Source organism: Salmo trutta, chromosome 8 (assembly GCF_901001165.1).
Source record: "Salmo trutta chromosome 8, fSalTru1.1, whole genome shotgun sequence".
NCBI classification, from domain to species: Eukaryota; Metazoa; Chordata; class Actinopteri; order Salmoniformes; family Salmonidae; genus Salmo; species Salmo trutta.
In genome coordinates, this window is record NC_042964.1 from 20,841,807 (window position 1) to 20,863,166 (window position 21,360).

At 42.3% G+C, this 21,360-nt stretch overlaps 1 protein-coding gene across 3 annotated transcripts in view; it reads right to left on the bottom strand.

Annotated features, from left to right (window-relative positions):
* Nucleotides 1–19,300, bottom strand: part of LOC115198448 (ras and Rab interactor 2) — a 51,932-nt gene extending 32,632 nt beyond the window's left edge. For 2 of the 3 annotated variants that reach the window (XM_029760392.1, XM_029760391.1), the window contains exon 1: nt 18,652–19,300. In XM_029760392.1, coding sequence (XP_029616252.1) covers nt 18,652–18,741 — 90 coding nt within the window. In that variant the 5' untranslated portion in view covers nt 18,742–19,300. Of the gene's footprint in view, nt 1–10,327; nt 10,538–18,651 lie in introns of those variants that run through there. The other variant, XM_029760393.1, reaches the window with a different exon arrangement.
* Between the last annotated feature and the right edge of the window lie 2,060 nt (nt 19,301–21,360).

Sequence of the window (21,360 nt, forward strand, 5' to 3'; positions counted from 1 at the left end):
CCTCTCCGAGCTGGGCATCTCCGGCGCGGCCCACGCTTGGATTGCGTCCTACCTGACAGGCCGCTCCTACCAGGTGGCGTGGCGAGAATCTGTCTCCGCACCACGTGCTCTCACCACTGGTGTCCCCCAGGGCTCTGTTCTAGGCCCTCTCCTATTCTCACTATACACCAAGTCACTTGGCTCTGTCATATCCTCACATGGTCTCTCCTATCATTGCTATGCAGACGACACACAATTAATCTTCTCCTTTCCCCCTTCTGATAACCAGGTGGCGAATCGCATCTCTGCATGTCTGGCAGACATATCAGTGTGGATGACGGATCACCACCTCAAGCTGAACCTCGGCAAGACGGAGCTGCTCTTCCTCCCGGGGAAGGACTGCCCGTTCCATGATCTCGCCATCACGGTTGACAACTCCCTTGTGTCCTCCTCCCAGAGTGCTAAGAACCTTGGCGTGACCCTGGACAACACCCTGTCGTTCTCCACTAACATCAAGGCGGTGACCCGATCCTGTAGGTTCATGCTCTACAACATTCGCAGAGTACGACCCTGCCTCACACAGGAAGCGGCGCAGGTCCTAATCCAGGCACTTGTCATCTCCCGTCTGGATTACTGCAACTCGCTGTTGGCTGGGCTCCCTGCCTGTGCCATTAAACCCCTACAACTCATCCAGAACGCCGCAGCCCATCTGGTGTTCAACCTTCCCAAGTTCTCTCACGTCACCCCGCTCCTCCGCTCTCTCCACTGGCTTCCAGTTGAAGCTCGCATCCGCTACAAGACCATGGTGCTTGCCTACGGAGCTGTGAGGGGAACGGCACCTCCGTACCTTCAGGCTCTGATCAGGCCCTACACCCAAACAAGGGCACTGCGTTCATCCACCTCTGGCCTGCTCGCCTCCCTACCTCTGAGGAAGCACAGTTCCCGCTCAGCCCAGTCAAAACTGTTCGCTGCTCTGGCACCCCAATGGTGGAACAAGCTCCCTCACGACGCCAGGACAGCGGAGTCAATCACCACCTTCCGGAGACACCTGAAACCCCACCTCTTTAAGGAATACCTGGGATAGGATAAAGTAATCCTTCTAACCCCACCCCCCTTAAAAGATTTAGATGTACTATTGTAAAGTGGTTGTTCCACTGGATATCATAAGGTGAATGCACCAATTTGTAAGTCGCTCTGGATAAGAGCGTCTGCTAAATGACTTAAATGTAAATGTAAATGTTATGCATATCTTTGTGGTAATTTGTAGAGATAGAAGGGGTCAACTACATATGCAAAAATATTGACCAAATTCTGTTGTTATTCACTCTTATTACAAAAAAATGTGATGCACATGAAGCAAGCCCAGGTTCTGAAAATAACGTTTCGCTCAATAATCATTGATATATAATTATTTGAAGAAAATAAATGAACGTAATAGAGTAAGGGACATTTGATGTCTTAGAAAATCTAAATCTAGATATATACATGCATTGTTAACACACTTTCAGATAGGCATGTGTATGTCCCTAACAGGTGTGTGAACAATCCATGTGTGAACAATCTGCCTATATTTATTAGGATTTAAGTGCCTGAAGGGGAGCAACCGCTTGACCAATATGTTTTTCTGAAAGGCAAGTATGTATTTTTTCTGATAGAATACAAAACATTTGAAAAATATATATTTTTTTCACATTATAGAATATTATGTTGTTGGACATTTGAGCTGATTGAAGACCACGGGCATAATATGTATTTACATGGAACTAGAGATCCTAAACCCATACGTCCAGGAAAGCTTGCGAAACAGACCAGGCCGGGGTTTGAGAAAAAAAAGTATTCCTTAGTTGTTCATTTTCTTGAAATCTAAAGGCAAGTATCAATTTGAGCCAATGTCTTAAGTAGTTGAAAATGTTATTACTCCAACCTTGTGAAAGCGACAAACTGACACGTTTTCATTTTTGTCAAAAACAACTTTTATCGAATTTGATTTGACGGCTTGCACACGCGCGCAGTCCGGCGCTAGACGACCGTTAGACCAGTTTCTATGCATGAGTTTAGCGAGCCAACGTCGGTATGACCTCGCCTACAAGTGTGATCGGGGATTTCTATTGGAGAAGCAGTTTTAATCCCCTTCCGAGTTGACAGAACAGCGGCAAAACCAGGTAGAAATACCTTGAGATTCTGTGGGCAAAACCATGGCCTCAACAAGCAGGGGTGCGTGCACATAACCAAAATGATAATACCCGCGGGAAAAAGGGGAGCAACCGCGGATATAACGCACATGTTAGCGGACGCTCCTCATAGTAGAACGAGGACGTGCAAGAGTGGAGCATCAGTCACATGACAAACACAAAGTAGGCAGTCGAAAATAAAATGCACAAACTGAAGAAATAGTATTTCCCTTTAATTACACAGCTAACTGGGCACTTGTTTAACCTGTGAGCCAGTCTGTTTCGGCGTTCAACTCCTAATGGAATGTTAATGCAAAAACAATGGAGTAGGCAACAGAACAAACAGTTCTGGGAACATGTTGCACTTTTAGGCATATTTAAAACCAGACTAGGAATGTTTAAAAACAGTTTTAAAAAGTTGGTATGACACAATTTACTCAAAAGCGCACAAGAACACCTCACCGTCACAAGACTATGCTATTAAATCCAGTTTTTAGATGATACACCCCCCTCTCCAAATCAAAACCAAACATGGATTTCATGTTGTGTTCTCACGTCGCGCTCACACCAGTCTGTGTTTCACACCTGTTTGTGTATCTAATCAGCCTCGCAATATGGGCACTATGCTGCCCCAGACGGGAAGTAGAGCAAATGTGTGTGAACAAAGCCAGAACAAAACATTGGCATCCATATTACATTTTGATTTGGGAGGGGGTAGCCAACTTGTCTATATGAAATGTAATTGACAGAGAACAATGACAAGCATATAATCTACTTAAAGTGGTTTCTACTCTTCAACAGAGGTCGACAGGATGATGTAGTGGAGCAGTTTGGTACCGTATGCAGAGATCTAGCTTGCTAACGAGGGAGAAGAGGCGAGGGGTATAGAGTCTGAAGAGGGAGGAAAGGAGAGAATGCGTGGATGAAAGAGTGGCAGGCCTGGTAGGGGAGACCCCTGGGGATGCAAGGGAATGTAAGAAGTGGAGCGATAGAGTGAAAAGGAGACCGGGAGAGACAGAGAAGAGATGCATGTCTGTCTACAGCACCACAGTGAGAAAGTGAGCAGCAGGCAGCGACGGAGGAGAGAGAGAGGAAAGGAAATGAGGGGGCTGAGAAGAGGATGAGAAGAAAGAGAGAGAATAAGAAAACCTGGCAGTGAATGTCAGGCATGGAGAATACGGTTGGCAGTTAGGAAGAAGATGAGGGAGACACTTGAGTATTATTTACAGTGTACTGGAATAGAGCGGATTGCACCTGGTAGAAGTACCTTGTTGTTGTATTATTCTGGAACTCTGACATTTGGAGTGTAAACAGTAGATTCTGGAATACTGTTCATTTATGATGACTGAGAATACGTTCTGAATAACAATGCAGGCTTTCTAATGTCTGGGGGATGATAATGGCGTAGTCATCCGTTGACTACGGAGAGGGCAAAGTGAAACTGCTCATCAGAATAGGGACATACTACATGATATCTGGTCATTTTCATGTAAATGGACCCCAGAGCACCAATGTGAAGTTTATAGGAGCATATCAAATTGGGTGTCAAATGAAAGCAATAGTCTATATTTGAGAAAGGAAGGCATATACATTTTTCAACCACTTTCCAAAAAAATATATACAAAAATTAAGCAAATGCTTTGATTTCTGGTCAAACGGATGGAAAAGGCATTTTACAAAAAAAAATAATAATGTTGAAGACCCCTGCAAGCTAATATCAACACTTATTATTTACTTTTGGAGAAATGTTCTGCCTTCTGTAAGTTTAAGATACATTGTGTTGTACCTTGAAATTCCGTTACCAAAAACCCACATATCTTTAAGATCTTTTCTAAAGATAATGAAAGTAAAGGTAGACCTATCAATTAGTGTTTTTACTGATATCAATTTTGTTTATGAATTATTAAGTGATTAAAATTCGAAAAATCTAACTGAATTTCTGCAATCGAACGGGCTACAATGGAAAATCATTGTAGTCACAAACTACAGATAGAGTTCAGTACATAGTAGAGCACACTAGAATTGAGGACACTAATGTACTGTACTCTGCTATACTATACTCTACTTTACTGACCTCTACTGTACTATACTCTACTTTACTGACCTCTACTGTACTATACTCTACTGTTCTGTGCTGTACTCTACTGAGCTGTACTTTGTCCAAACTTGTGAAACATAGACATCTATGATTGGTTTAGATTTGGACCAACCAAATTTGGTCTTGTTTGGGGGCAGAGCTAATTAAAATAATAGCCAGTGTGCAGAATAATACTCAAATATGCAAAGGAGGATATTGCATATTTATACCTTTGTGTATGTAACCGATGTGAAATGGCTAGCTAGTTAGCGGTGGTGCGCGCTAATAGCGTTTCAATCGGTGACGTCACTCGCTCTGAGACCTTGAAGTAGTTGTTCCCATTGCTCTGCGAGGTCCGCGGCTTTTGTGGCGCGATGGGCAACGATGCTTCGTGGGTGACTGCTGTTGTCTGTGTGCAGAGGGTCCCTGGTTCGAGCCCAGGTAGGGGCGAGGAGAGGGACGGAAAATAAACTGTTACATGTACATATTTAGGATACAGAAGTGAATAACATTCATATCCATAAATATGTGTTTCTGTGTAGTACAGATCAGTGACCCATGATGAAATTCTGTTACCGCAACTGTAAATGATAAATCCCCTTCACTTACTGTTGTTCAATAACAAAAGGCTCAATGCTCAAGTCAATGTGTCACGTCATATCATTCTATCTGTGGACATTGTTGAATCTTCATTCGGAGCAGATAGGTGAACTCAAAAGGTGAACTCAAAAAACAGAGGGAAATGTAAAAAAAATTCTGTTACCAAACTTTGCATATGCACAGCTCTTCCAGTAAATGTGTTTTTGTAAAATGTTCAGTGTAAATTGTTAAAAGTCATCCTTGTGCATAACAATGGTTTTTGTTTGGCATACATTTTAAGTGACAAATCTGAGTCTCAGCGCAATTCCGTTACCATGGAATTGCCCATCTTTAGATCGGATGTCATTGGATGTCATCGCTTTCTAGCCAATTAAGTCAAAGCCATATATAAATAATCTCCAAGTAAGGTTGTGGACATGAAGTGAAACCATTCAATATGACTAATGCAATTGAATAATTGCTGTAGGCTGTGTGACTCCGCTGTGTGTGTATGTGAGGAGAGTAGGGGGGAAAAGGGGTCCGTCAGACAGGTGTCTGTTTGAGTGCCTGAAGTATAGAGCTGTTGTTGGGGAGTTTAAGGGAAGAGTAACAGGAGAGAAAGGAAGAGAGCGAGATAGGGGGGGATAGGGGCGCTCATGTGCAATACCTCTACGAAGATCATTTAATTTATTTGTCTTGTTTGTCATTTCTTCTAACATGGACTTTTCTGTAATTTAGAGAAAGAGAGAGAGAAAGAGAGAGAGAGAGAGAGAGAGAGAGAGAGCGATAGGGAGGCAGGCAGCAGTAGCAGAGTGAGTCAGACCATCCCTTAGGCTGTGGGAGAAGTAGCGAGGAGAGAAGACCTGCTAGCATAACCGTGAATATTCATAATTTTAGACCTGAAATGGCCAACGGATAGGACAGTGATTCAGACCAACCAGGCATTGTGATGATAAGTACCCAACTCCATCTCAGGTTATCTCATCAGATCAACAGTTTTAAATCTTCATTGAATACTGGCTAACATCGGTTATGTTTGTCTGTGAGTGAGTAAGCGAGTGAGCGAGCGAGAGTAATTGAGTGAGTAGGTGTGTCAATGTTTTTGATCAAGAGAAGCTCATAACAGCTTATGGTGTGTAGACTATACATTTTCCCTGTGCACTGATCTATGATCAGGTTTGCTTTTTCTCCATCCAAGGGCTAAGGACAGGGCTGAGGTACTTGTAGTTATAAACTGGTCCTGGATCAGTGACGACAGCCCCATATGCAGTCATTACAAACCCCCCTTCGCCTCTTACTTAGTGCTCAGAACGGACCAGGCTGCCTGGCTGACGCTTGTGTTAAGAGAGGGAGAAAATAGCCAACAGGCCTCTTGAGATAAAGTGATGTGTCACTAAGTGATGGGTGGAAAGATCTCCAAAGTCACAGTTAATGGATGTTCAAACTATCTTATGACTTATTCAATGAATAATTCTGTGATGGAAAGGGATGGGCTCTAGAGCACTTGGAACTATTTATTTTAATTTTTATGGACTGTTAGATAATGTCAGATGATTTTGACTCGATGTGGCGTGAGAGTGAATATTATATTTATCTGAAACAAATATTTTTTCAAAATTGCTTTTCAGGACATATTAGGAAAGTTTCAGTCCTCACAGAAATAGTAATGATTTTTTGGGAAAATAAATGTACAGAGGAATAGAGATAGGAAAAGCACTAGAAAGTGGAGAACGTATGATTTTTTTTATTGAGCTGCACTTCTTGGCCTGGTCTCCCTTGATAATGGGACTTCCTGGTTAAAGAAAGGTTAAAAGTTCCAATGCAGCCGTTTTTAGCTCAATATCAAATCATTTCTGGGTAACAATTAAGTACCTTGTTTACAATTAAAATGGTAAAAAATAAACAAAAATTGCTTTTTAGCAGAGACATTTCTCACGCAATAATTTTGCTATGACTGTCTGGGAGTGGTCTGAGTGGGGAGGGGAAAACTGAAAACTAGCTGTTATTAGCAGAGAGTTTTGGAACTCCCTTCCTTATTGGTCTATTAACTAATTTCATTTTCACAATATAATTTCAACCTCATAATGTGGAAAATCTGCACTGGGCCTTTAAAATAAATAGTCAGTCATTGGCTCTTCAACTACAGTGGTAGGTGGGACACCAGCCATGGCCATGATGATGTCATCAGTAGGTGACTGTGGGGTTGCCATACTGTGTGTTAGTCAGAGTACATACTGTGTGTTAGTCAGAGTACATTAGAGTACAGTACACTAGAGTGTTCATGGAGGCACCACTTGTAGAACAGCAGACTGCACATTTGTGTGTGTGTGTGTGTGTGTGTGTGTGTGTGTGTGTGTGTGTGTGTATGTGTGTGTGTGAGAGAGAGAGAGAGATCAGCATTATGCCTTTTCACACTGCTATCACACTCACACTCCACCCCCACAAAACAGGCTGGGATGAAGCCCCATCCTCCCACAGTACACACACACACACACACACACACGGACTCTAGGGGTTGACATGCCTCTCCATATATTAACATAACATAAACCCGCACATTCATTCTCCATACGACAAAAATATGTTGTGACAGATGCTCAATATTGATCAATTATAGTGTATTTTTTGGTCAGAGTGATGTTTCACACCATGATGCAGAGCAGAGTAAAACCTTTTCAAGCACATCAAATGTACATGGATTTTTACAGCAACGATAGAAAGGAGAGGTGGAACAGTAGAGGCACTCCTACGCAGACAGACAGGATGGATGAGAGGAGGATGGCACTCTGCTAAACTTATATAACAATCCAATCGTGTGAAATTACAATCGGAGGTACCCGGTGAACAGAGACAATAGCCAGTCTGAATGGAATGGCACCTATAGCACCAGCCCTAGAGGTCCTGGTCAAAGGTAGAGGCACCTATAGCACCAGCCCTATAGGTCCTGGTCAAAAGTAGAGGCACCCATAGCACCAGCCCTAGATGTCCTGGTCAAAGGTAGAGGCACCTATAGCACCAGCCCTAGAGGTCCTGGTCAAAGGTAGAGGCACCTATAGCACCAGCCCTAGAGGTCCTGGTCAAAGGTAGAGGCACCTATAGCACCAGCCCTATAGGTCCTGGTCAAAAGTAGAGGCACCTATAGCACCAGCCCTATAGGTCCTGGTCAAAAGTAGAGGCACCTATAGCACCAGCCCTATAGGTCCTGGTCAAAAGTAGAGGCATTTGGGATGGGCACGCTATTCCCTAGTTGTTTTTTAGCAACGCGGGTGTATTTACATATACTAATGTTGCTTTCAATTGTATTGGGTTGCACAAAATCAGTCCACAGGAAGACAGAAGTTAAATACAATTCCATTTCAACTTACTGTGCCGATGGGCAGGAAGGTCGGTGATTTCCTCTCGTGTCAAAATAAAAGTTTAAATGGAATTGTATTTAACTTCTGGTTTCCTGCTGACTGTTTTTGTGCAACCAAATACAATTGAAAGCAACGTAAGTGTGTGCAAATACACTTGCATTACTAAGAGCAGCTAGTTATTCCCTAGACAATGTTGTGTACTTTAGGGTGTCAATAAGGACGCAGACAATAGCCAGACTAGCTGACTGTCCCTGAACAGCGGACGTCCAAAATATCACTGTTGGTTGTTTGTTTTCAATGTAACACACCTCTATTTTGATTAGTGATACCATAGCATAACAGTCCTGTTTTTCTGTCTTGTTTTATTTGGTTACCAATCCAGAACAGATTGCTTTAATTTGGGTATTTTCTTATACTTCTAGATGTACATTACATGACCAAAAGTTTGTGGACACCTGCTCGTCAAACATCTCATTCCAGAAACATGGGCATTAATATGGAGTTGGTTCCCCCTTTGCTGCTATAACAGTCTCCACTCTTCTGGGAAGGCTTTCCACTAGATGTTGGAACATTGCTGCGGGGACTTGCTTCCATCAAGCCAAGAGCATTAGTGAGTTTGGACATGGATGTTGGGGTGATTAGGCCTGGCTCGCAGCCGGTGTTCCAATTCATCCCAAAGGTGTTCGAAGGGGTTGAGGTCAGGGCTCCGTGCAGACCTGTCAAGTTCTTCCACACCGATCTCAACAAACCATTTCTGTATGGACCTCGCTTTGTGCACCGGGGCTTTGTCATGCTGAAACAGGAAAGGGCCTTCCCCAAACTGTTGCCACAAAGTTGGAAGCACAGAATCATCTAGAATATCATTGTATGCTGTAGCGTTAAGATTTCCCTTCAATGGAACTAAGGAGCCTGAACCATGAAAAACAGCCCCAGACCATTATTCCTCCACCAAAACTTTACAGTTGGCACTATGCATTCGGGCAGGTAGCGTTTTCCTGGCATCAGGGAAACCCAGATTTGTCCGTCGGACTGCTAGATGGTGAAGCGTGATTCATCACTCCAGAGAACGAGTTTCCACTGCTCCAGAGTCCAATGGTGGCGAGCTTTACACCACTCCAGCCGACGTTTGGCATTCCGCATGGTGATCTTAGGCTTGTGAGCAGCTGCTCGACCATGGAAACCCGTTTCATGAAGCTCCCAACCAACAGTTATTGTGCCAACATTGCTTTTAGAGGAAGTTTGGAACTCAGTAGTGAGTGTTGCAACCGAGGACAGACAATTTTTACACGCTACGCGCTTCAGCACTCGGTGGTCCCGTTCTGTGAGCTTGTGTGGCCTGCCACTTCGCTACTGAGCCGTTGTTGTTCCTAGACATTTCCACTTCACAATAACAGCACTTACAGTTGACCGGGACAGCTCTAGCAGGGCAGAAATTTGACGAACTGACTTGTTGGAAAGGTGGCATCCTATGACGGTGACATGTTGAAAGTCACTGAGCTCTTCAGTAAGGCCATTCTACTGCCAATGCTTGTCTATGGAGATTGCATGGCTGTGTGCTCGATTTTATACACCTGTCAGCAACAGTGTGGCTGAAATAGCCGAATCCACTAATTTGAAGGGGTGTCCACATACTTTTGTAAATATAGTTTATTATCAAATAGACAAGGATACAGGTCTGAAGCTACATACCTGTGTGTGCCATCAGACAGCTATTTTCGTAATGTGACAACAATAATAGCAAAAAAACAACCAACAATTATTGTACATGACTCATAGATGATTATGGTGGCCTGGAATAGATAAAGTTAGACACAAAGTGTGCATAAATTATTGCAAATAGCCGAGAGGTAGCCTAGTGTCCGGAAACGCTGTTTACACCAAAACAATTACCGCCAACGCGACTTTAACTCTCCGGGCATGAAGATAGGGAAAGGGAAAGGAACTGTACTTGAGAGTGAGGAAGAAAATGAATGTACAATATAATTACACCCCCATGATGATGTGCGTGGCAGTTCCGACTGAGTAAGTTCGAGTAATTACCAATTCCCGGTAACTTCTCTTTCTTAACGATAGGTCTGACACTTCATGGCACTCCGCTCGCTCTTCAGGTGATTTAGAAAGAGCAATTCAAAGGTTCCCCCACATACTTACATTTAATGACTTACCTTTGCTATCCTATTTTTATATTCTTCTTGAGATGCTTAACTTGATGTTCGTTGGGTGTTTTTTCTTGTTCAGTTAAAAATCCATAGGATTTTGGGATACAGGTAACCGCAACATTTGCCCTTTGGCGAAAGTCTCTCTTTCAGTGCCATGCTGTGAAAGGTATTTTCAGGAATGCGCCGTTGTATCATAGCGTGAGGAGTTCTGTAGTGATTGTGTTCCAATCCCCCCACGGACGGACTGTTTCCCCAAAGGTCCGCTCAAACCACTCTCTCTCTCCCCTCCTTGTTCACATTCTATAGAAGTCTAGTAAAATATCAGCCAAGTCTTTTCTGTCCTATACCTAGAGAATGTGCCTGTACTCGTTTTAAATGTAGGTGGTCGGCTTTTGCATCCAATTTGTATAATGATGACTTCAATAAAGATAAAGATGATTAGTATTTTCCTCTACTAATTGTACATATATGTAGTTGTTGTCTAGTTGTTAATTCGGAGAGGTGAGGTAACATAAGGATGGGTGGACATCCAAATTGGAATAATGCATGCGTTTGTTTTCATTTCTGGACGCATATATGTCTTTAAAAATGTGTACACACATCTGAAGTTGATTATGCATAGTACTGCAGGGGATTGGGAAAAGTCGTGTCCTAAGAAGGGATGCAGCACTAGTCGAGCGCAGCGCGGCGCACATTGAGATTTTGGAGACATAGATAGGTGCGTAATGGGTAGATTACACCTTGTAATCCCTCATTCATCCGCTGGAGGTCGCAATATACCACATTTAAGACACCTATGGTATAAATGTCATTGTTTATAGCTAGAATATATAAAGTATACAGTTGAAGTCGGAAGTTTACATACACTTATGTTGGAGTCATTAAAACTCCTTTTTCAAACACTCCACAAATGTCTTGTTATGGCAAGTCGGTTAGGAAATCTACTTTGTGCATAACACAAATAATTTTTCCAACAATTGTTTACAGACAGATTATTTCACTTATAATTCACTGTATCACAATTCCAGTGGGTCAAAAGTTTACAAACACTAAGTTGACTGTGCCTTTAAACAGCTTGGAAAATTCCAGAAAATCATGGCTTTAGAAGCTTCTGAAAGGCTAATTGACATCATTTGAGTCAATTGGAGGTGTACCTGTGGATGTATTTAAAGGCCTACCTTCAAACTCAGTGCCTCTTTGCTTGACATCATGGGAAAATCAAAAGAAATCAGCCAAGACCTCAGAAAAAAATGTGTAGACCTCCACAAGTCTGGTTCATCCTTGGGAACAATTTCCAAGCACCTGAAGGTACCACGTTCATCTGTACAAACAATAGTACGCAAGTACAAACACCATGGGACAACGCTGCTTTCATACCGCTCAGGAAGGAGACGCGTTCTGTCTCCAAGGGATTAACTTACTTTGGTGCGAAAAGTGCAAATCAATCCCAGAACAAAAGCAAAGGACCTTGTGAAGATGCTGGAGGAAACAGGTACAAAAGTATCTATATCCACATTAAAACGAGTCCTATATCGACATAACCTGAAAGGCCGCTCAGCAAGGAAGAAGCCACTGCTCCAAAGAAATGTCCTCTGGTCTGATGAAACAAAAATAGAACTGTTTGGCCATAATGACTAGAGGTCGACCGATTATGATTTTTTTCCCCAACGCCGATACCGATACCGATTATTGGAGGACCAAAAAAGCCGATACCGATTAATCTGCCGATTTATTTGTTTATTTATTTGTTTATTTATTTGTAATAATGACAGTTACAACAATACTGAATGAACACTTATTTTAACTTAATATAATACATCAATAAAATCAATTTAGCTTCAAATAAATAATGAAACATGTTCAATTTGATTTAAATAATGCAAAAACAAAGTGTTGGAGAAGAAAGTAAAAGTGCAATATGTGCCATGTAAAAAAGCTAACGTTTAAGTTCCTTGCTCAGAACATGAGAACATATGGTTCCTTTTAACATGAGTCTTCAATATTCCCAGGTAAGATGTTTTAGGTTGTAGTTATTATAGGAATTATAGGACTATTTCTCTCTATACGATTTGTATTTCATATACCTTTGACTATTGGATGTTCTTATAGGCACTTTAGTATTGCCAGTGTAACAGTATAGCTTCCGTCACTCTCCTCGCTCCTACCTGGGCTCGAACCAGGAACACATCGACAACAGCCACCCTCGAAGCAGCGTTACCCATGTAGAGGAGGGGAAACAACTAGTCCAAGTCTCAGAGGGAGTGACGTTTGAAACGCTATTAGCGCGCACCCGGCCAACTAGCTAGCCATTTCACATGGGTTACACCAGCCTAATCTTGGGAGTTGATAGGCTTGAAGTCATAAACAGCGCAATGCATTGCGAAGGGCTGCTGGCAAAACGCACGAAAGTGCTATTTTGAATGAATGCTTATGAGCCTGCTGCTGCCTACCATCGCTCAGTCAGACTGCTCTATCAAATCATAGACTTAATTATAACATAATAACACACAGAAACATGAGCCGTAGGTCATTAATATGGTCGAATCCGGAAACTATCATCTCAAAAACAAAACGTTATTCCTGTTACATTGCACAACCTTCAGTGTTGTGTCATAATTACGGAAAATTCTGACAAATTACCCAAAGTGTTGAATATACCCTAACTGCGTGCAATGAACGCAAAATGGCACAATTTCACCTGGTTAATATTGCCTGCTAACCTGGGTTTCGTTTAGCTAAATATGCAGGTTTAAAAATATATACTTCTGTGTATTGATTTTAAGAAAGGCATTGATGTTTATGGTTAGGTACAGTCGTGCAACGATTGTACTTTTTTGGCAAATGCGCTTTTGTTAAATCATCCCCGTTTGGCGAAGTCGGCTGTCTTTGTTAGGAAGAAATAGTCTTCACAGTTCGCAACGAGCCAGGCAGCCCAAACTGCTGCATATACCCTGACTCTGTTTGCAAGAGAAGTGACATATTTTCCCTAGTTAAAAGAAATTCATGTTAGCAGGCAATATTAACTAAATATGCAGGTTTAAAAATATATACTTGTGTATTGATTTTAAGAAAGGCATTGATGTTTATGGTTGGAGCAACGTGTACCTAAGCGATTATATGCAACGCAGGACAGGCTAGATAAACTAGTAATATCATCAACCATGTGTAGTTAACTAGTGATTATGATTGATTGATTGTTTTTTATAAGATAAGTTTAATGCTAGCTAGCAACTTACCTTAGCTTCTTACTGCATTCGAGTAACCTCGTGGAGTGCAATGTAAAGCAGGTGGTTAGAGCGTTAGACTAGTTAACCGTAAGGTTGCAAGATTGAATCCCTGAGCTGACAAGGTAAAAATCTGTCTTTCTGCCCCTGTACAAGGCAGTTAACCCACCGTTCCTAGGCCGTCATTGAAAATGAGAATGTGTTCTTAACTGACTTGCCTAGTTAAATAAAGGTCTAAAAAAAATTATAAATACAATTTTTTTTTAAAATCGGTCAAATCGGCGTCCAAAAATATCAATTTCCGATTGTTATGAAAACTTGAAATCGGCCCTAATTAATCGGCCATTCCGATTAATCGGTCGACCTCTAATAATGACCATCGTTATGTTTGGAGGAAAAAGGGGGAGGCTTGCAAGCCGAAGAACCATCCCAACCGTGAAGCCCGGGGGTGGCAGCATCATGTTGTGGGGGTGCTTTGATGCAGGTAGCGACTGATGCACTTCACATAATAAATGGCATCATGAGGGAGGAAAATTATGTGGATATATTGAAGCAACATCTCAAGACATCAGTCAGGAAGTGTAAGGGCTGTCTTTAGAGAGAGTGGACCAAAATGCAGCGGAGTTAGTGTTCATGATATATTTAATGAAACGGAACACTATACAATTACAAAAACAATAAACTGACAGCCAACACAGTCCTGTCAGGTGCAAACACTGTAACAAGAACAATTACCCACAACCCCCAAAGGAAAAGTAGGCTACTTATGTGTGACTCCCAATCAGCCACAACCCTCTACAGCTGTGCCTGATTGGAAGTCACACGGCCAAAATAAACGAAACAATCAAAACACACACTTCTCTACTGCCACGTCCTGACCCAACTACACCCTCTACTGGTCAGGACGTGACAGGAAGTTAAAGCTTGGTCACAAATGGGTCTTCCAAATGGACAATGACCCAAAGCATACTTCCAAAGTTGTGGCAAAATGGCTTAAGGACAACAAAGTCAAGGTATTGGAGTGGCCATCACAAAGTCCTGGCCGCAATCCCATAGAAAATTTGTGGGCAGAACTGAAAAAGTTTGTGCGAGCAAGGAGGCCTACAAACCTGACTCAGTTACACCAACTCTGTCTGGAGGAATGGGCCAAATTCACCCAACTTATTGTGGGAAGCTTGTTAAACAATTTAAAGGCAATGCTACCAAATACTAATTGAGTGTATGTAAACATCTGACCTACTGGGAATGTGATGAAAGAAATAAAAACTGAAATAAATCATTCTCTCTACTACACTGCTCAAAAAAATAAAGGGAACACTAAAATAACACATCCTAGATCTGAATGAATGAAATAATCTTATTAAATACTTTTTTCTTTACATAGTTGAATGTGTTGACAATAAAATCACTCAAAAATAATCAATGGAAATCCAATTTATCAACCCTTGGAGGTCTGGATTTGGAGTCACACTCAAAATTAAAGTGGAAAACCACACTACAGGCTGATCCAACTTTGATGTAATGTCCTTAAAACAAGTCAAAATGAGGCTCAGTAGTGTGTGTGGCCTCCACGTGCCTGTATGACCTCCCTACAACGCCTGGGCATGCTCCTGATGAGGTGGCGGATGGTCTCCTGAGGGATCTTCTCCCAGACCTGGACTAAAGCATCCGCCAACTCCTGGACAGTCTGTGGTGCAACGTGGCGTTGGTGGATGGAGCGAGACATGATGTCCCTGATGTGCTCAATTGGATTCAGGTCTGGGGAACGGGCTGGCCAGTACATAGCATCAATGCCTTCCTCTTGCAGGAACTGCTGACACACTCCAGCCACATGAGGTCTAGCATTGTCTTGCATTAGGAGGAACCCAGGGCCAACTGCACCAGCATATGGTCTCACAAGGGGTCTGAGGATCTCATCTCGGTACCTAATGGCAGTCAGGCTACCTCTGGCGAGCACATGGAGGGCTGTGCGGCCCCCCAAAGAAATGCCACCCCACACCATGACTGACCCACCGCCAAACCGGTCATGCTGGAGGATGTTGCAGGCAGCAGAACGTTCTCCACGGCGTCTCCAGACTCTGTCACGTCTGTCACATGTGCTCAGTGTGAACCTGCTTTCATCTGTGAAGAGCACAGGGCGCCAGTGGCGAATTTGCCAATCTTGGTGTTCTCTGGCAAATGCCAAACGTCCTGCACGATGTTGGGCTGTAAGCACAACCCCCACCTGTGGACGTTGGGCCCTCATACCACCCTCATGGAGTCTGTTTCTGACCGTTTGAGCAGACACATGCACATTTGTGGCCTGCTGGAGGTCATTTTGCAGGGCTCTGGCAGTGCTCCTCCTGCTCCTCCTTGCACAAAGGCGGAGGTAGCGGTCCTGCTGCTGGGTTGTTGCCCTCCTACAGCCTCCTTCACGTCTCCTGATGTACTGGCCTGTCTCCTGGTAGCGCCTCCATGCTCTGGACACTACGCTGACAGACACAGCAAACCTTCTTACCACAGCTCGCATTGATGTGCCATCCTGGATGAGCTGCAAAACCTGAGCCACTTGTGTGGGTTGTAGACTCCGTCTCATGCTACCACAAGAGTGAAAGCACCGCCAGCATTCAAAAGTGACCAAAACATCAGCCAGGAAGCATAAGAACTGAGAAGTGGTCTGTGGTCCCCACCTGCAGAACCACTCCTTTATTGGGGGTGTCTTGCTAATTGCCTATAATTTCCACCTGTTGTCTATTCCATTTGCACAACAGCATGTGAAATTTCACATTTCACATTTTAGTCATTTAGCAGACGCTCTTATCCAGAGCGACTTACAGTAGTGGATGCATACATTTCATACATTTTATTGTCAATCAGTGTTGCTTCCTAAGTGGACAGTTTGATTTCACAGAAGTGTGATTGACTTGGAGTTACATTGTGTTGTTTAAGTGTTCCCTTTATTTTTTTGAGCAGTGTATTATTCTGACATTTCACATTCTTAAAATAAAGTGGTGATTCTAACTGACCTAAGACAGGGACTTTTTACTAGGATTAAATGTCAGGAATTGTGAAAAACTGAGTTTAAATGTATTTGGCTAAAGTTTATGTAAACTTCCGACTTCAACTGTATGTACATTCTACAGCCTTATGATTTCTTACCTTTAAGTTAGTTATTAGTATTGAATACGTTTTTCTTAGCCAATAAGGATGCCGTGGGCAAATGTAACAGCATTTTAATGGAACAAAAGTCTCTTTTTATTTTGTTTTAGAACAATCAAAGTTTTTCTTCATCCACCAAGTAACCTCCAGTCAGACCCTGATGTTAATAACAATGTTACGTGTCCAACAGTAAATTTTCCCAGAGTTTGTGCCATGACAGGACAGAACCAGACCCTGCTGCGTCTCAACTGGCCACCGGTCAAAAGTAGTGCACTATTTAGGGAATAGGGTGGCATTTGGGACTCACAACACTCTCTTCCCCTTCACTGCCAGTAGATCACCCTGGGCTCCATATCCACTGAGTGGAAAAATAACCAGCTTGATGCTTTGTGCTTGGCACGCACACACAAACACACAGACAGCGGCTGGGAAACGAAACCCATCTAGCCAGTTATTAATTAGTCAGCTGAAGCTGACAGAGAGAGCCCCGAGCACACTCGCGTCGCACGCACTCTCACACACACACACACAGTGTGAAGTATGAAATAAAAGGAACGTGATGTTGTTCAGTCTGAACGCTGGGGTAGAAGTCTCTCACTCTGACTGATAGCAAGAACATGAACATTGCTCACATCAAATTCAGTACAAGGGTTGGGGGGGGGGTGAGGATGAGGATGTGCTACTGTAGCCGTTCTGGCTATTCTGAGCGTCCTGAATGGCACCCTATTCCCTATATAGTGCATTACATGGGGGATAGGGTGCCATTCATGATAACGATTCAGAGAGCTAATTCTCAAATAATGGTGGAATGGAGAAGATCATAGTAAACAATGTATTACAGTGTTTGAGAGTGATCGAAGGCAAAGGCGTGGGGATGGATGTGTGTGTGTGTGGCTATGTGGGAATACCCGCACTTGTGCTCTAAATAGTAGGTATTTGGGGTATCTTTGGGGTGTGCTTGAAAGCCCCCATGCAGTCGTTTACATGTATTTTTTAAATCACTGTATGTCTAATAAATCAGTGGGCTTTCATGAAAATATCTCCATGTATTTTTTTAAATAATTTATTTCCCTGAGCCTCCTTTCACCATTGAAATGCTCAGTCTGATCGTGTGGCGGCGTGTTGATACAAATGTAAATATATTTACATACGCAGTCCTGATTGAACAATAGGATCGCCTCTACTCTAGAGCACGTCAGACTCGTTCCACAGATAACCCGCAGACACTCGGGCCTTCGGGTTCTCCTTTGTACTGGATTGATTAAATTCACTAATTAGTAAGGAACTCCCCTCACCTGGTTGTCTAGGTCTTAACTGGAACGAAAAAACAGAAAACAGACACACTAGTAAGCCCTCCATGGAATGAGTTTGACACCCGTGCTCTAGAGCCTACCCCTTCAAAGTAGGAAGACACATATGCAAATAAAAGATGACTGGTCATTGGTCAGAATCATCAGATCAGATTGTGATTTCATGCTGTGGGCCAAAAACGTCATCCTACCTGAACAGGCTGAAATTCCAGTCAGGGCTAGTTTTCTTTCCGAGTTCCTAGTTGTCTTGAAAGCACTGAAGTCGGAAATTTCAAATTTGAAATGTCTCTATTCCTTCACTTTTGTGAGTGTAATGTTTACTGTTCAGCTGCAAGATTTGTGACCCGTTGCCACAAGAAAAGGGCAACCAGTGAAGAACAAACATCATTGTAAATACAACCTATATTTGTTTATTTATTTTCCCTTTTGTACTTTAACTATTTGCACATCATTACAACACTACATAATATGACATTTGAAATGTCTTTATTCTTTTGGAACTTTTGTGAGTGTAATATTTACTGTTATTTTTGTATTGTTTATTTCACTTTTGTTTATTAATCTTTTTCACTTGCTTTGGCAATGTAAACATATTGTAGCGACCAGCACAGACAGCTGTGTTATGAGTTATGCTGTTCGTTTGTTGTGTTGTACTTACCAGTACCCAGTGATTGCAGGTTTCCGACATGCCAGTCAACCTGCTATCTGCCAACCACGGGAATTCCTGGAGTGTTCCGGCGGCGGACATCCTTGTGGTTGGGCGAGCGGCGGGGGGAGCACCGCAAATTTAAGACCATGCTTAGCCATTGTTCTCTCTCTTTACATCTGGTCTTAACAAGAGATGGGTCACTGTTGTTTGATACTGTTTTCCTTGGTTTATTTGGCGCGAGCTACGGCCAAACAATAGCCTGTGTTGAGTTTGGTTAATAAACCGGAAACGCAATCCTCTGTCTGGATGTGTTAATTTATCATCTAGCCAGGTCATTACAACATGTTTCCCATGACAATAAATCCCTTTGAATTGATTTCTGATTTCCCAGTGTTTTGAACGCGGCATTAGGGTAGGACGTCCCAAGGATTCAATATAGCACTGCCTGTTTGACAACAGTTGATTTTTAGATAATGGCAGGAAACAACGCAATTGCGCATTAGATGGGTGATCCTCGTCGTGAACCAGGCTTTCCTATAACGGTAAACCTGGGGAAGTCCCATGGTAGAAATCAACTGAAGAGGATCGGAACCGCGTTGAAAACAACTTGGAAATTGGAAATATCCGACTTCGTTTTAACGCTCATCCAATTTAAAATTCCCACTTTCCGACCTGAAAATCACTGACGTCATGTGCGTTGTTTTGAACGCGGCAGAAATCAGTGACGCCTCGCAAAACGTCAACCCAATCAAATGCCCTGCTTGGGGCGGAGCTCTGAACGTGCTCAGCAGATTAGTGCCGTTGGAGCTGCAGGGCGTGAGGACAAAACATTTTTCTTGACGTTTGCAGCACGCTGGTTTTCACAGTAGTTGTCTGTTATTTCGAGATGAGCTAAATCTGCACCAAGAGTGGAGAAATGGTCAACAATGCTGGCCATATCGACATTTTTAATTGTGACGTTTCTCTAGTGATATTTGGTTGTAAAGGCTAGCACGAGGGACATTAAATAGCTAAGCCACAATGAGGTTCGTTTTGAGAAAAATCAGCAAACCTTTAAATGTGTTATTTAACCTAGGCAAGTCAGTTAAGAACAAATTCGTATTTACAATGGTGGCTTACTTGTAATTGAACCTCATAAAATGTCACCTGTAATGCTCATATCCTGTAGCCTAATTGTCATATTCCTATTTTCATCCTGTGGATTTGAACTAAACAATTTGATGTCAACACTTAAAAGGCATGTACAAAATCTGATATGTTTGCAGCATACATTGTCTACTGTTATCAATTTAAATTGAGAACATATAGCTAGCTCAACATGTGAACAATATGAGTTTAGCTATTCTCTGCTTCAGATGAAAGTTACTCATAAATCCAGTAATGCCATCATACTGTAGGCCTACGGCTGCATTGGTGATGTATGCCCTATGATAAGCTGCAAAATGGATTCACATAGCTGATATACTGAGAGAGTGACAATCAAATAAAACAGATTGAAGATCTTACAACTAAACAAAAAGGAACTGTTCATTTGAGAATACAACAAACGCAGACAGAGACAAAACCTCTTCCCCTCTAATCAACATTGACACTAGTTCATTTTAAATAATAGTTCTACAATTAAAACAAGCTTAAACACTTCACTTCAAATAATCAACACGTCATCACTTAAAAGTGTACAGATAAGCTAACTCTTATGTAAAGATTGGCCATCTTAGTCAAAACAACAATAGATAATGGAGTAGTAACAAGTAGGCTTATTAATAAGGCATCCATTTCAGGTGAAAAAAAAAAATCCATTGCAGTGGTGGCCAACTTTTCTCCACTGATCCCTGATCTCCTGGGTGAGCAGACTTCTACCAGCCCAGCAATCGCACACTTGATTTGATAATCATTTGATAATTCATTAGATTTGATATGTAGATTCAGGTGTGTTATTGCTGGGCCAGCAGACCTCCAGCAGGGTTGGCCTGCTCCAATTGTAATTGGTTTATACATTGTGTGTGATGTTTAACTGTATTTTTGTGTACAACATTTGCTAACATACTGTAGGTAGGCCTACACATATAACCCATGGTGTATATAGGATATAGCCTTAGTATCTTGGGACATTTCTCTTCATCTGCAAACAGGCTTTCCATATCTGAGGACAGAAAACAACATAAAGAAACTGGCTTCATTATCCTCAATTTGACAGCACTGAATATTATGTTGCTATTATCTCTCTGTCTTCAAAGTTTAACCCTCTATGGACTGGAACTGGAGAATCTTTTCCCAATGTCCTCACACAAAGTGACCTGCCCTATCCAGTAGTCTACACTCTCCCTTTACTGACAGCTGGAGCTGCAATTTCACCCTCTTCCGTGGCTGTTATCTACAAATGCATTTGGAGAATGACTTTAATTTACAATGATTACACCAAGATAGCTAGCTAAAAGGAAGTTAGCTAACTGATATTTAATTCACTTAGCTAAACAGTGTCTAAAATTAGCTAGCTAGCAGCTCAGTTGAGTTAGCCTACAAAGTGGCCTACTGTCGTTAGCTACATTGTTTTATTTACATTGAAAACATTTATTTACTTAACTAAATAGGTTCTCCCACTTCCTCTGCATTTTGGGGTCTTTACAAAAACAAAATAATGGTTAATCTTCTCGATATTTTAGGTGGTAACATTAGCAAAGAGCAGCCATGGCTCCCGAGTGGCGCAGCGGTCTAAGG